Raw genomic sequence first — 16379 nt, 5'->3', positions numbered from 1 at the left:
TCTGGGATGTGGGAAATACCCCGGACACGTTTCTCCGTGCAACCAGCACATCATAGGCAGCTTTTCCTGCCTCCCAAACTAATCCCTGGAATTTTAAAACACCTTCTGTACAGGCTCTGTTGTCCAGTCCCAATTTTTCTGACTGAATGTCACGTTTTCCAAGCTTTTCAAGGAAAAGCTGGGAGTTTTAAGCTCAGCATCTGCTCTGAGAGAAGGAACCGAGCGCTTTGGGCCACCACGTTTTGCTCCTGTGGAAAAAAACCTAATTAACCTCCCTCCTCTCACAGTGCCTGTCAAGTGAGTTTTATGGTTCCTTGTAAATAAATTATAACAAAGAGAATTAGAAAAGAGGGAGGAAAAAGAGTTTGGAGAAGCAAGGAACTAAAGGCTGCTCGTGGCTGCTGTGCCTTAAGCATCCATAAATCCATTACTTAGGGCCTGCTCAGAGGAGTGGATGCATATCCATATCCATGGATTACTCAGCCATCAATAAAGGATGAGGAGAGAACACAGTCCAGACCTTTTATCCTCCCCTCTCCCTGTATTTATCCACTACAAAGACACAAAAGTGTTGGACAACCTTTTCCCGGGAGCCCCAGGGCCGAGGTGCCAACGGAAAATTACTTCATTGTCCTTGGAAGTAATGGACTCATTAATTCCAGTGGGTATTGATTGAGGGAAAATACATTAGGGCCTTATTAATGAGCCTGCCTGGCACAAGGGGAACTCTTGGATTAAATAATGGGTTTCCCTCCTAAATACCAAACAGAACAGGGGGAATCAGGGAGGTGGCAGCAAAACGTGGTGAAGGGAACAACTGGGAGACCCCAAAACACTCTTGTTCTTTCTCTAAGGCAACTTTAGGGTCTGTCAGGGAGGTTTGGGATGGATACTGGGAGCAGGTTCTTCCCCCTGAGGGTGTCTGGGCACTCCACAGGCTCCCCAGGGTGGTGGACACAGCCCCAGGGAGGGTTTGGACAACGCTCTCGGGCACAGGGAGGGATTTGGGGGTGTCCTCAGGGACTTAATTCTTGAGGTGCAATATATTCTGTAATTCTATCCGGGTTTAGGCAGAATTAAGACCCTAAATTTTACAAGCACAGCTGTATCCCAGTGAAGGGAGAGAGCTCCCGGTCCTGCCCGTGCTCCGGGCTGGAAACAGCCCTTCTGTGCCACCTGTCCCATCCCCTGGCACACCCCACACGGCTCCCACCTCCTCCTGCAGCTGCTATTTTGGGACAGGAGCTGGAAGGCTTGGGAAATGTGACTCCTCATCCCCCTCCATGAGCACATCCAGCCTTTGGGTTGGAGTAGAACAGTGCTGGAAGCCAGTGGGGGGGAGAAAAGAGGGAAAACTCCAGAGGGACAGGAATCAGGGCCTTGGATGAGGCCCTGAGGGGTTGAGGGAAGGGGGGTGAGCTCTCAGGTGAGGTGGATGGGGAATGGAGGATGGGGGATGAAGGATGGGGGATGAAAAGGATGGGGGATGAAAAGGATGGGGGATGAAAAGGATGGGGGATGAAGGATAAGGAATGAAGGACAGGAAAAGAAGGATGGGGAATGAAGGATAGGGGATGAAGGATAGGGGATGAAGGATAGGGAATGAAAGATAGGGGATGAAGGATGGGGAATCAAGGATGGGGAATCAAGGATGGGGAATCAAGGATAGGGGATGAAGGACAGGGAATGAAAAGGATGGGGAATGAAAAGGATGGGGAATGAAAAGGATGGGGAATTAAAAGGATGGGGAATCAAAAGGATGGGGAATGAAGGACAGAGAATCAAGGATGGGGAATGAAGGATGGGAATGAAGGGTAAATGAAAACAAACACATGAATCCCAAGAAGTTAAGGTTCCTCTGGTACAGCATGTTCAAATGAACAGGTTACCTGTGACACCTTCAGGACAACCCACCTGGAGCAGAGAACTGTTTGACCCCGGTGAGCTTGGCTTTGTCCCACACTGTGGTCAGGGAGCAGCCCTTGGGCACGGCCCAGTCCCCGGCCCTGCCCCTGTCCTTGTCCTCAGCAGTCTCATAAACCTCCACGTGCGGCGGCTTCTCCGTCAGGTTCTTGCTGTAGTGGCTCAGCCCGTACTGGGCGATCTGGATGGGGTAGAAGTAGCCCTGGGGCCCCCACTGGGTGGAGAGGGGAACTCCTGGGGGAGGAAGGAGAGGGAGCAGTGGTCAACACCTTGCCAAAACCCCAGTGCTGGAGCTCTGCTGAGTCCTCCTGCAGAGCCAGCACCGCTTCCCCTGCACACACGGGGTGTGGAGGGGTCACCATCTCAGTCCTGGTCAGGGACTGAACTGTTCCCTTTGCCACCAAGATCCATAACTAGTTCAAACTCAGCACTTTGGAGTGGCAGAGGAATCCTTATCACGGGCTTCCCTACATTCACAGACTCATGGAATGGTTTGGGCTGGAAGGGACCTTAAAGCTCATCCCATTCCATCCCCTGCCATGGGCAGGGACACCTTCCACCAGCCCAGGTTGCTCCAACCTGGCCTTGGACACTTCCAGGGATCCAGGGGCAGCCACAGCTTCTCTGGGCAACCTGTGCCAGGGCCTCCCCACCCTCCCAGCCAGGAATCCCTTTCCAATATCCCATCTGTCCCTGCCCTCTGGCAGTGGGAAGCCATTCCCTGTGTCCTGTCCCTCCTTCCCTTGTCCCCAGTCCCTCTCCAGCTCTCCTGGAGCCCCTTTAGGCCCTGCAAGGGGCTCTCAGGTCTCCCTGGAGCCTTCTCTTCTCCAGGTGAACCCCCCCAGCTCTCCCAGCCTGGCTCCATCCTCCTTCCATTGTCACTGGAGCCTCCTACTTATCTCAAAACACATTTTCCAAGCCTGAACAGATTTTTCCCCCCTGCTCCCGAGAGCAGTTAATCCCCAAACGCTTTTCCATCCCCGCAATCCCTTTAACGTCAGTAAATCTTTGCAAATTAAGTGCATCTGTTATTGGGAGATTTTTCTAAGAGTTATTTGCTGCTCAGAGAGTGATTTACCCTCAGCCACAAATCCCTCCCATTACCCAGCTCTCCTGGGAGCGTTCCTGCCTGGAGTGGTGCCTGCAGGAGCCAGCAGGCTCTCCAAGAAGGATTTGCCCTAATTCCACCCCGCAAAGCTGTCCCTTGTCTTCATCCCAGCCTTCCCTGGGATTGTCCCAAAAGCCTGTGGCTTCACAAAGGTCTCTCCCTTAGTTTGGGCTTTGGGTGATTTTAGATCTAAAACAACCCCCTGGAGGCACCTCAGAGGAATCAGGCAGGAAAATCACAGAGTTCATAATTTGCATCCTGATTTATGGGGTTTTAATGGGATTTTATGGGTTTTCACAGGGTAGGAGCTCAGTGTCACATAAAACTGCCACCCTCCATCAGGATCCTTGGGATGCACCTGCAGAAATCCCTGCAGAGCTCTACCTGCCCTTCCCAGCTCCCAGGATTTGGGGGGAAAACCCAGGAAGTGGGAACAAGCTGTGTGGGGGAGCCTCATTTGCACATGTTCCTCCCGAAGCAAACACAGGATATTTAAAGTATGGTTAAATCCTGAAGTCCTGAATTTTCTGTGGAACAAATTCCCGACCTCTAAATACAAATCCAAAGAGGGAACAGATCACCAGGTCCTTCCTGCAGCAAACCAAGGACGTTTGGCACTGAAAGGGGAAAATCAAGTTGGCACTTGCACCATTTCCCCCTTGGCAACGTCAGGCTGAGGAACCAATTTGTTCTTCAGGGTGGAACAGTGAAAAGATGACTTAAATTAAATATAAAAAGATGTATTTTCATTGTTTTCATACATTTGTTGGTGCTAATGATTATCACTGATGGGATAAACCATCCCAGGAAGGTTTGAATATTCCATCTTATGTGAGCCCCTGGAGGCTCATTAATGCTGAGCATTTCCAGTTAAAGGGACATTCACTGGGAGTGAAAGATGGAAAAAAAGAAGGAAATTTGCTATAAAAGCTTCACTTGATATTCATCCAACCTGACAGGGTGAAATTCTGCAGGACACAGGATGGAACAACCCCTTGGGACAGAGAGGAGGGAACACAGAACATGAGGGAATGGTTTGAGTTGGAAGGGAATTAAAACCCATCCCATCCCACCCCCTGCCACGGGCAGGGACACCTTCCCCTATCCCAGGCTGCTCCAAGCCCCATCCAGCCTGGCCTGGGACACTTCCAGGGATGGGGCAGCCACAGCCTCTGGAATGCGGATGAAAGTTAAAGGAATAATCTCACAGGACTGTGAGAACTTCCAGGGCTGGGATGGTGCAAAGTAAGAGCCTAAAGGTGTCTGAGAACCTGGTTTAATATTAAAATCCCTTCCCTACAAAGCTGGTAAGAGAATTGGGATTGTTCACCTGGAGAAGGATCCAGGGAGAGCTGAGAGCCCCTTGCAGGGCCTTAAGGGGCTCCAGGAGAGCTGGAGAGGGACTGGGGACAAGGGATGGAGGGACAGGACACAGGGAATGGCTTCCCACTGCCAGAGGGCAGGGAGAGATGGGATGTTGGGAAGGAATTCTTCCCTGGGAAGGTGGGCAGGCCCTGGCACAGGTTGCCCAGAGAAGCTGTGGCTGCCCCTGGATCCCTGGAAGTGTCCAAGGCCAGGTTGGACGGGGCTTGGAGCAACCTGGGCTGGTGGAAGGTGTCCCTGCCCATGGCAGGGGTGGCACTGGATGGGCTTTAAGGTCCCTTCCAACCCAAACCATTCTGGGATTCTGGAATCCTTTCCCACCCTCTTTGCTGCACTCCCAGAGCTCTGTTCCCTTCCCCACCCAGGCTCTGGCACCACATTTAAATCACAGGCTGCAACCCCCCAATATTCCTGGACAACCAACCCCATTATCCAGTGTTAAACTCCCTGGAGCCTCAAGGGCTGAGCAGGGAGCAGCTCCACAGGCCCCTGGTGTTCCCGAGGCTGCTGTTCCCAACCCACCTCTCCATCCCTTCCTTCCCAGGTGTAACGAGGACGAGAGTTAAAAAATAACAATAAAAATGTGAGAATAACCTCAAATTCCCTCCCCAAACTTCCATATCCTACACATCTCCTCATGTGAACCTTCCCAGCCAAGTAACTCCCAGGCCCAGCAGCTCCTGCCGTGCCCGTGTGCCGGGAAGAGCTGGAATCCACACCCTGGGAGCAGCACCAGAGGCAGGAGAATTAATGGGTTTTATTCCTTAAGTGAAAGTTGGTCATTAATTTATGAGGGGTCACGGTGGCACACTCTGTAAGTGCTTCACAAAGTCATTAATTTTTTAATGGGAAGCCAAGAAGAATTTTCTGCCATCAAATCTCCGCCGAGCCGTGGGAGGACCCCGAGGGTTAATTAGTGATGGCTCAAATTGGGAAGGTTTGACTGCATCTCCCTGTTATCCAGGGATAATCCAAGGGCTGGAGAGCTGCTTGACCCTTGGGCTGTTCTCCAAAACCTCCTCCCACGGATTTAACCCCCAAAATTAAGGTGCCTGAGAGCAGCTGGGCTGTTCCAGAGGTGCCAGCAGCGCTCAGCCCATGGATTTATCCGTGTCCACAGGGAAGCAGGAGCCTCCTCAGAAACCAAGGCCAGGCTTGCTGGCCTTCTAAAATGATTTTAAAATTTAATTTTGAATTTAAATTTTAAAATAATTTTTTTACTCTGTAGTTTTATTTTTTCTTTTTTTTTTTTTTAATGTAATATTTTAACGCTTTGTATCATAAAATAATTGTGGCTCCCTGAGAGACTCAAGTGTCAACAGTGATGCCAAACCCTGGCAGTAGCATTACCAGAGCAGTGTCCCAGCACCTCTGGAGCTCACTGCAACTGGGAAAACTAGGAATCATCATGGAATCACTGAATGGGTTGGGCTGGAAGGGGCCTTAAAGCCCATCCAGTGCTACCCCCTGCCATGGGCACGGACACCTTCCCCTAGCCCAGGCTGCTCCAGGTTCATCCAACCTGGCCTTGGACACTTCCAGGGATGGGCTGACACTTCCCTATGGAGCTGGGAAGACTTGGTATGAGGTTGCCCAGAGAAGCTGTGGTTGCCCCTGGATCCCTGGAAGTGTCCAAGGCCAGGCTGGACGGGGCTTGGAGTGACCTGGGATAGGGGAAGGTGTCCCTGCCCATGGCAGGGGGTGGAATGGGATGAGCTTTAAAGCCCCTTCCACCCGAGTCTAGGATTGATTCTCTGATCCTCTCCAACCTTTTTACTGGACATCAATGTTTCCCTCACAGTTTTCCCTTCTCCACCCTCACATTCCCCCCTCACACTTTGCACCAAATCACCCCAGGCTGTTCTCCCCCAACCCAAACCCTGGATGGCCTCGCAGAGCAAATCCCAAGCAGTGTTTCCACACCAGAGGAGAAGAAAACACTCCACCCACCTTCAACCCCGCTGATGCACTTGACCCTGTCCCGGACCTCGACGTTGTAGCCCTCGAAGGACATGAAGACCCCGTCGGGGTGGTAGGGAGCCCGCTGTGTGTATACTTTGGAGTAGCTATGAGAGAATTCAAACCTGTCATAACCATCGTACTGAGCAATTTTCCCATAAACCTCAAAGTATTTCTCTACCCAGCTGAAGGGCAGGAACACCTCGTTGCCCTCCCTCCTGCCCTTCACGGTGTGCTCCTCGTTGATCACACAGTCAATCTCCTCGTACTTGGGCGCGGGGGCCCTGCCTGCCCCGGCCACGGGGGGGGCTTTCTGCTGCTCCTGGGGGGAGGTCTCCTCACTGTGCTGCCTGGGCTCGTCCTCGGCCATCCCGCGGCGCTCCAGCCCCGCCGGGATCCGCGGGAAGGGGCCGGAGGTGTCCGAGGAGCAGCGGTTCCACAGCAGCACCATCACCAGCGTGAACAGGGCACAGATGACGATCAGAGTCTTGTAGTTGACCCGAGCTGCCAAGCAACGCATATTCACACCATACCTGCAACACAGCGGGCACAGCGTGAGGGGGGCACAGGGCAGCTCCTGGGGGAGCCTTTCCAACAGGAACATCACCCCTCGTGCTCCTGGGGGAGCCTTTCCAACAGCAACATCACCCCTCGTGCTCCTGGGGGAGCCTTTCCAACAGGAACATCACCCCTCGTGCTCCTGGGGGAGCCTTTCCAACAGGATCATCACCCCTCGTGCTCCTGGGGGAGCATTTCCACAGGAACATCACCCCTCGTGCTCCTGGGGGAGCCTTTCCAACAGGATCATCACCCCTCGTGCTCCTGGGAGAGCATTTCCACAGGAACATCACCCCTCGTGCTCCTGGTGGAGCCTTTCCAACAGGAACATCACCCCTCGTGCTCCTGGGGGAGCATCTCCAGTGGGAAAAGCACCCCTGGTGCTCCTAGTGGAATATCTCCAGCAGGAACATCACCCCTCATTCTCCTAGTGGAGCATCTCCAGCAGGAAAAGCACCCTTGTGCTCCTGGTGGAACATCTCCAACAGGAACATCACCCCTTGCGCTCCTGGTGGAACATCTCCAACAGGAACATCACCCCTTGTGCTCCTGGTGGAACATCTCCAGCAGGAGCATCACCCCACACACTCCTGGTGGAGCCTTTCCAACAGGAACATCACCCCTTGTGCTCCTGGTGGAGTCTCTCTAATGGGAAAAGCACCCCAGGTGCTCCTGGTGGAGCCTTTCCAATGGGAACATCACCTCCAACACCCTCCTGACAGCAATTCCATGTAATTCCCACAGTTAATTCCCGCATTAATCACGATTTACCTCCCAGGAAGTGCTGGACACACATTCCCTGCAAACCACAGCGTCCACCAGGAGATCCATCAGCAATTCCCTCATTCTCTGCTCCCCTGGAAGCTCCAATCTCTGGGAAGCCCCAACCCCTCCAGTTTTGCCTCACTGATGTTCCCAGTTTATTATTGGCACATCCCATTCCCAACCCTATTCCCAAGGGATGCTTTCATCACCTTTTGCCTTCCCTGTGCAAAGAGCAGAGTTTAAGGGAGTAACAGAGCAGAGAAAGAAATAAAATCCCAATTAAATTTGAAGAACTGGCTAAAAATGCCTCATTTTTCCTGCTTAGAAATCCCTGGCACTTATTTCCCAGGAAGGAACAACCAAAGGCAGTTTCTCCATCACAGAATTTGTATTTTCAGTGGAATTCTGCAGCTTCATCAAGTGATTGTTTCTAAAGAGAATGTCCTGGACGAAGGATTTTGCCAGGGAATCTTGAACCTTGGATGAAATTGCTTCCACAGGGATTTTCACTGAGGAAAAACCACCGAAAATACCACATTTAAATAATATATTTCTATATATTACCAATAAACCAGTAGAGCCTGAACCTCAATGTTGGGAAATGTGAGGGAACAATGGAAAGTTTTCCATATTTTCCATAAATCCTGAAGAGCACAGGGAGGGTGGAGGCCACGGAATGGGCACCTCTGGGAACCTGGGTGTGATCCCACTTTGGGAATATCGCTTTCTAAGGATCGGGATGTTCAATATTCCCACCAGGGGAGGGTGTCCAAGCTGCAGGAATGGGAACAGAGCAGATCCAGGAGCAGCACTGGGGAGACCAAAGGAACCCACAAATCCTGGGTTTATTCAAGTCCAGCCCAAAGGCTGAGCTGGATTTTACACCAGGAACTTAAAACTGGTTTTTAGAACATGGCCAGGAATACACAGAGGCCTGGAATAAAGTCTTTTACCTTTTTTATCCCAATTATTTTACCTTTTACCTTTTTAAACCCAAATTTTTTACCTTTTTTTCTCTCCCAACTTCCAGAGCTGATGCCCAGGAGGAGCAGAACAGAACGAGAAGTGACAGAAAAGCTCCTTGAGGACAAACTGTGAATTATATTTGAATCCCTGACAGTGAATTATTGAAGTCCAGGAGGTGATTAATATTAAATATCGAATAAACAACAGAAAATCACCAGTCCAAGGGCAGAGCAACTGCTGAGCAGGGAAAATGCTGCCAGGGAATTCTCCCCTGGGGTCAGCGAAGAGCAAAGAGGATTCCTGGAAAAAGGTGGAATAATTCTGTGTTCTTACCTCCCAGAGCCTTTGGTTCCCTGCTCCCAACAAACCTGGGATGATTATACACAATAACAACAGACTGGAATGCCCAACACAGAACCTACAAAATCCTCATTGATAAAACAGAATTCGGGGTTGATCCCTCAAAGCAGCTTTTCTTTGGGAGGAACAGAATTCCTGAATATTTCAGTTTCTTCTTCAGGTTCAGGTTAAAAGGCAGGGACGTGGCTGGAGGATCCAGGTGTTCCTTTGGGAAGGCCACGTCCAAGTGGAAGTGTTTTGGAAGTTCTGGAAGTTAAATCCCACAAACTTCATCCCCAAAGCCAGCGGGAAAGCCAGGCAGTGAAATCCTCCTGCGGTGCCAAATTCCTCCTTTTGGTGACATTTTTTACAGTAATCCCTGCTTGAAAAATAAATTCCCGTTTTCCAAGCGTTCTACCCCAAGTTTTTAAGGATCAGGGACCACTCCAGGACTTGGAGGATCCAGAGAGCAGCAGCAGGGACAGATCCACACCATTCCCTGTGTCCCCTCGCAGGTCATTCCACATCCCTACGGACACACTCTCTGCTCCAGGGCTTGGGGATCAAACCCAGTTGGTAAAATCTGACAAATCTGGGGGGTTGTTGATTTTTTGGGTTGTTTTTTTTTCCTTTTTTAAGGGGTATTTCTGTCATTTCCTGGAGCACTTGATCTAATTCCAGCCCTGTCTAACGGAGGTTGAAGTGGTTCATCCTTACTAAGAGTATCCAGGAATCCCCTCCAGGAATTCCTTTTTTTCAAGAGGTAGTAATTGTGTTGAAATAAGCAAAAAAAAAAGTTATTTCTTTGTGCTGCACAATGTTTCAAAACAGTTAATGGAGGGTGGAGGGCACAGTAATGGCTCTTTTCAGTTTGTCCAACAGCTGAAATTTGAAGCTTGAAAGTTCCTTTTACTGTGGCCAAAAAAAAAGTCTGGATCCATCCTGTGACTCTGGGCTTGAAAATTTAGGTTAAATCACAATTATCTTAAAAAAAATAAAAAAAGTCTCCAACTCTCTTCCACAGCAAGTTTCCCTTCTGCAGCTCAACCTCAAGACACGGGAATCCAACCCCGAGGAAGGAAAGAGCCTCAGAAACAAGGGGGGAAAGGTTTTCCTCCACCTGGATATCCTGGAACGTAGGAAATGGAAGTCAGGAGGCGGTTCCCAAAGCTCCACATTTTTCCCACTGGTCCATCTCTGGCCTTCAAACCTCTTCTGCCTCGGCCTTCCGGGCTGGAGATGCCACCAACCTGTTCCTCGGGGATTTTTGGGAGCGTAGGAGTCGGGTCCGGCTGCCTCCTTGGAACTGGGAGAGGGACCACTGCGGTTCTGTGGGATGAGGGGGGTCTGGATGTTGGGCTGCACTCGGGGGGTGATGCTTTCCTGGCAGGAGTGGGTTCCCAGGGCAGGATTCCACACTCCAGCCCACACTCCAGCCCCGATCCCTCGCAGGGATCCGCAGGCACAGCTGCTCCCGGGCTGCAAAGGGAGATGAACCGACTCCAAACCACCTGGAATCACTACAGAGTCAGAAGAAGAGGGTTGTGTAACTTCCATTTGGACAGAGGAGGCCTTGGATAATGTTCCTGTGCAGGAGGGAGCTCTGCCAATGTGCCAAATCCTCAGTTTTTTATGGAAGCTGAGCAGCTTCCCGAGGTTTGCCCAGTCCCTCCCTCCCACCTCCCTGTGGGCAGGAACTCAGCTCCAGCTGAGTCCCAGCAGGAAAACCAGCCCTTAAACCCCACAAACTGCCCCAAACACCCCTGTTCTTCCTATGGCAGAATCCTGGGATGGGTTGGGTTGGAAGGACCTTCCAGCTCATCCCATTCCATGGGCAGGACCTGCCCCTGCTCACTCCAGGCCCCATCCAACACGCTGGCAAGGAATTCCCCAGGATAATCCTCCTCCCTAAAAGCCTGGCACCCCCAGGACTGGGAACCTGGTGCTGAACCTCCTCCTCTGCTTTTTGAAAATCCCATTTCACAGAAAGGTGGATAACGGGGGATACAAACCCCTGGCTCTGCAGCCCCAGCCATTCCCCAGGGAGCAGCTCTCGGGGATGCTCTGCCCTTTTTCCCAGGCATGCAGCAGTTTATTTTAGGCAAATCCATCCAGCAGCACAAACCCTCCAGGAAATCAGCAGAGATTGTTTAATCCTTGACTCTTCAGCTCCATTTGCTGCAGACTTTTCCTTGGCTCCCGACGTACCACGACGGAGCCGTGGCCGTGGAACGGAGCAGCTTCATCCAACTGCAGCTGAAGCATCTTTGCTTCCTGACTTTCCTCTGCTCCATCTCCCAAACCCCCAGTTTTTTTCTCCTTGTCTCTTCTTGCATCTTATTTTCCAGGAATCAACCTGCAGGAATTTCCCTGTGACTTCAGGACACTCTGAGTGCCCCCTTTTAACTCAGCAAAGCGTCCTTGGAAAACAGGGACATTTTCCCAGAAGCTGCACAACATAAATCCACAGAATCCCGAGATTCACCTACTAATTCTCCTGGAATTCCATTGATGAAATGTTAATAGGAACAAGCAGGAGAGAAGTTCCAACATTCAGCTGTTTTCCTGCAAAAAGAGGCCACGATTCCCTCTGTCTTTCCTGGTTTCAGGTAACAGGGAATGATTTGTGGGGGATGTGGGGTCTTTGATCACTGCTGGGAGCCTGAATTTAATGGATTATAAACTGCCAAGCTCTCCCATGTCACTAAATAATGGATAAATATGGAGATGTATTCACACAAACACAGGGATAATGCACTGGGAGAGCGAGGTAGAACCAGCAGGAAAATATCCTTTTCTTTTCCCAAACAAATTGAATTGTTACTAATTTCTCCATCAATTCCTGCTGCCAAAACCCCTCGGGTTTGTGGTTTCCCTGTTTTTCCTCTGCAGGAGCAGGAGTGGATTTTTATACCGAGATAAACATCCCAATTCCAGCGTTGCCTCCTCCTCTCCCCCACAAAGGTGGGAGCAAGGAACGCTTCAAAGGGAGAAGGGATAAACAGGAAGGATGAAATAAGGCAGCTATTTTGGGGAGAAGCAAAGCAAACTTCCAGAAGCATTGTGAATAGCATGAACTTTAAGTAAATCCAATGGAACTCAGAATTCCCTCATTAGGAAGTATCTCCAAATCCTACCTTGCAACCAAAACCAACCCAAGGCAACCCCAAATCCTCTCAGGAGCATTCTGAAAGATGAACCCAATTCCAAGGATCACAGAATCCTGGAATGGCTTGGATTGGAAGGGAACTTAAAGCTGATCCTGCCTCACCCCCTGCCCTGGGCAGGGACACCTTCCACTGTCCCAGGTTGCTCCAAGTTCATCCAGCCTGGTCTTCCTTCCAGAACCTTCCTGGTTCTCCTGCTTCCAGCCCTGCCTGGCTCGTGTTCCCCATGGATCCCCCGGGGCTGTGTGGGCTGACATTCCCTAGGCTCAGTCTCCTCAGACACTGGAGTTTCCCTCTCTGTGCTCAGTGGAGAGGGAAATCAGTCCTGCTGCTTCCAAATCCTCCCTCCTGACCCTCCTGCCTGTGGGAGCAGCTGAGTCAAGAGGCTCCTCAGGGAGCTCCAACAGGGAACCCATCCAGGGAACCTGCATCCAGTTCCTTCAGCCTGTGGACTGCTGGAGGCTTCAATTGGAACATTTAAAGAGTTCATTGCATTTTTGGTAAAAACATCTTCATTTTGGTGAAAGCTCTTCCTCCAGAGAGCCAAAACCACTCAAATCTTACACTGCTTCCAATTTAACCTCTCCAGTGATCTGCAGAATAATGAGGTGGTGATGGGCAAATCCCAGCCCTGGATGAACCTGGAGCAACCTGGGCTAGTGGAAGGAGTTCCTGGGGGTGAAACAAGACCATCCTTAAGCTCCCAACCCAACCCATTCCATGATTCCATGATCTCCCAGCACGTTATTTAACACATATTTAATATCTCCCGTGCCTTTTTTTGCTGCCTCTTACTCATTTTATCCCAATTTATACCCTCAAAGCACTGATAGATGTGGCTCCACGAGCAGAATTCCCTCCCAGGTGGGTTCTTAGGGGGGGATTTTTTTCCTTTCAGCGACTGGCACCGGCCCTGCCAAAAAACCCTTTCCGAGCCCCAGCTGGGAATGAAACCCCGACAATGGATTTGCTGATGATCCCGTTTCCCTGCCCACATTCAGCAGGATCCATTGCCTCGTGCAGGATAAAGCCATTCCTGGCAGTTCTGGGCTGCAGAGCTGCTGAAAAGTGAAAGGAAAGAGGCTTTTCCCAGTCAACATTTTCAGCACAACCATCAGCAGCGTTGGGGGTGGAGTGCCCAGCTCAGCAATTCCAGGCTCTGCATTCCAAGCTCCCACAGATGCAAAGGGGGGGGGGGGGGGTTGACTTCCCGTGGTTTCCAGGGAAAGTGGTACCTGGAAACTTCCTGGAGAATCCCAGAATCCTGGGATGGTTCGGGTGGGAAGGGACCGTAAAGGGCACCTGGTTCCACAGGGGGGGTGAGCTCTTCCCTCCTTGTTTTCAGGGAAGATGGTGCTGGAGCCAAAGACTCACAGAATCCAGGGATGGGTGGGGTGGGAAGGGACCTTAAAGCTCCTCCAGTCCCACCCCCTGGGACACCTCCCACTATCCCAGGTTGCTCCAACTTGACCTTCTTCCAGGGTCCCAACTTCCAGGGATCCAGGGGCAGCCACAGCTTCTCTGGGCATCCTAAGCCAGGGCCTCCCCACCCTCCCAGCCAGGAATTCCTTCCAACATCCCACCTATCCTTGTCCTCTGGCAGTGGGAAGCCATTCCCCCTTTCCCTGTCCCTCCAGGCCCTTGTCCCCAGTCCCTCTTTCCTTACCCAAGTCCTTCCTCACTCCTGCAGCCACCTCTGTGTCAGCAGGCATGGAACACTCTGGAATTCCAGCTTTCCAGGATGCTGTGCATGGAACACCTGCAGAAATCCTGCTTTTGCCACCCAGGAGCTCCAAACCCAGCCAGAGGGAAAGCATCACCTTGGGGAAACTGCTCCCACAGCTCCCACATTCCTCAGGGAGGACATGGAAGCACTTCCAGCCTCCAGCTGGTTCCTGGGCCTCTTCCACAGGGATTTATCCTCAGAGAGGCTCTGCCAAAGTGGGAATGGCGGGAAGAGAAAGGAGGATCTGAAGTGCAGGACACCTGGAGCATGGGGGCAGGAATTCCCAACATCCCTGGCAGCTCCTGAAGCAGGAGGGGGGCACGGAGCAGCCCCTGGGTCACTGCGGGTTTCCCAGAGGGATTTGTTAGTTCAGTTAATTATTAACTGATCCCAAAGCCTTCCTGCCAAGTCCTTTGGGAAAAAAAAATAATAAAAAAATTCAGGAATGTCACCTTCTGGGAAGGACACGGGCAGCAAACCAGGTTTTGGCTGCAGGGGCAGGGCTTTGGTGGTGGCAGGGCAGGGCCAGGGGGCTGGGCCAGCCCATAATATCCCCCCGGGGCAGGAAAAGCCCTGGCATCCAGTGGCACCACGGAGGTTTTAGGGAGAAAGGCTGGATTTCCCAGGAAAAATTCCTCGTGAGGAGAATTTTTCCCAGAGCAAAGAATTCCCCCCCCTCTGTAAAGGCTGAACATTCCCAGCTCCAGGTTAATGTTTGACAGGGAATGGTAGGGCTGGGCTTGCTTAGGTCTGGTTTAGTGGCAGGACCTGCCCAATTCCTCAGGGTTTGGAGCTTGGAATCCAACCTGGAATCCACCAGGAACAGGCTCTGGGTTAATAAACATTAAAGCACATTTAAGGATTTATGGAGGGACTTTTTGAAGGGGTTTAAAGCACATTTAGTGACTTATTGGAGGCCTTATTTAAGGGTTTGAAAGTACATTTGGTGCCTTATTTCCAGAAGGTCCAAAGGAGATATTATTATTATTATTATTAATTATTATTACCATTATATCATTATTATAAATCATTACTATCACAGAGCATCCAAAGGGCTGGAATAGAGACACAAAACACCCTGTTAGGAGATGCTACAATCCTGTTCTACATCAAATAGAGAGAAAATGAAAGATAAAATTATATTTCAAGATATTAATTATATTATATTTTGTATTATATATTATATTAATAATATATTAAATACAGTTTGTTAAACAGATAATTATATCCTATATAAAGATATGTAGATATTGGATACCATATAAAATATATCTATTGTCTATTAGTTTAAATATATAATATAACAATATAAAGTATGTCTAAACAGATATAAAATATATGTAAAAAATATTAAAAATACATTAAGGCTATTTTAAAAAGATAAAAATATATTGAAAATATTAAAAAAATATAAAATTACATAAAATATATAAAAATATATAAAATACATAAAATAAATAAAAATACATAAAATATATAAAAGTATAAAGATATAAAAGTATAGAGAAATATATAAGATTAAATAATAAAAAAAAAAATAAAATAAAGTGTGCAGCCAATGCCAAGAACTCCTGTGCTGCTCTTCCCTCTGGCACATCCCTAATTGCTCCATCCAGAGCTCCTTCCCTATTTTTCCTGCTGCAATGTGATTCCAAACAAATTAAACCCAGCCAAGAACAAGCTCCAGATGTGAGGAATTTGTGAGGAATTCCCAAAGGCCAAAAATTCAGGTTTCCAAAAAAGCTGGGAATTTTTGCCACCATCATCCCTTCCTTCCCAACCTCCCTGGAATTTTCAAACTGAGCCTGAACTCTGGGATAATCAATATCCAATAGTTCCAACGGCAAAATGATCCTGATTTTCTCCTTCAAATCCCTGTCTCAGACCATCCAGCACTTCCAGGGAAAGAGGAGGTTGGGAATAAATCTGCTTTTCCCCCCAGGATTTAATCCAGACTCCTAAACACGCAAAATTCCCACATTAAGGCTTTTTAATTTCCATCATCTTAACTCCACCTGTCCCTCCCAATTCCCAACTCCAGTTGCTTCCATGAGAAGGAAAAACATCCAAATCCCTCCCCTTTAAACACCAAAACTGCCAGGAGCAGGTGGTGGGAATGTTGGACAGGTTATGGATTGAAAACCCGGCAGGAGAACTTTATTCCCTGGGACCAGGAGTGTGGTTGCTGTTCCTAAACCCCACATTCCAGGGGCAGTTCAGCCTGGAAAAGCCTGGGAAGGACGAGGAGTTTGACAAGTCCAACAATTCCAGAGGGGACTTGGAGAGTTAGAGCAAGAGATGGGAGAGGGAATGTTCCAGACCCCTAATCCCACGGGATTCCAGGGGTTTGGTTTCCACTCCAGAGGGTGGACACAAAATGGATGCTTTCCCAGGAAACACCACCTTCATTCCCAAACTATTTCCCCAGCCACTGAAAAATTCATTTCCTGGAGATTTTAATTGTTCCCACAGATGCTCTCGGGGC

General features: G+C 49.8%; 1 protein-coding gene across 4 annotated transcripts in view; it reads right to left on the bottom strand.

Annotated features, from left to right (window-relative positions):
• GLCE (glucuronic acid epimerase) overlaps nt 1–16379 on the bottom strand; it is a 33810-nt gene that overhangs the window by 4777 nt on the left and 12654 nt on the right. For 3 of the 4 annotated variants that reach the window (XM_051796887.1, XM_051796885.1, XM_051796886.1), the window contains 2 exons: nt 6365–6906; nt 1915–2157 (listed from right to left, as the gene is read on the bottom strand). In XM_051796887.1, the coding sequence (XP_051652847.1) occupies nt 1915–2157; nt 6365–6893 (772 nt within the window). In that variant the 5' untranslated portion in view covers nt 6894–6906. Of the gene's footprint in view, nt 1–1914; nt 2158–6364; nt 6907–16379 lie in introns of those variants that run through there. The other variant, XM_051796888.1, reaches the window with a different exon arrangement.

The sequence above is a fragment of the Manacus candei genome, unplaced genomic scaffold (genome assembly GCF_025592945.1).
Source record: "Manacus candei isolate 608988 ecotype Guabito, Panama unplaced genomic scaffold, ASM2559294v1 h1tg000046l, whole genome shotgun sequence".
Lineage (NCBI taxonomy): Eukaryota > Metazoa > Chordata > Aves > Passeriformes > Pipridae > Manacus > Manacus candei.
The sequence above is the reverse complement of the archived record's forward strand: the minus strand, read 5'-3'. Positions and strand labels throughout refer to the sequence as shown.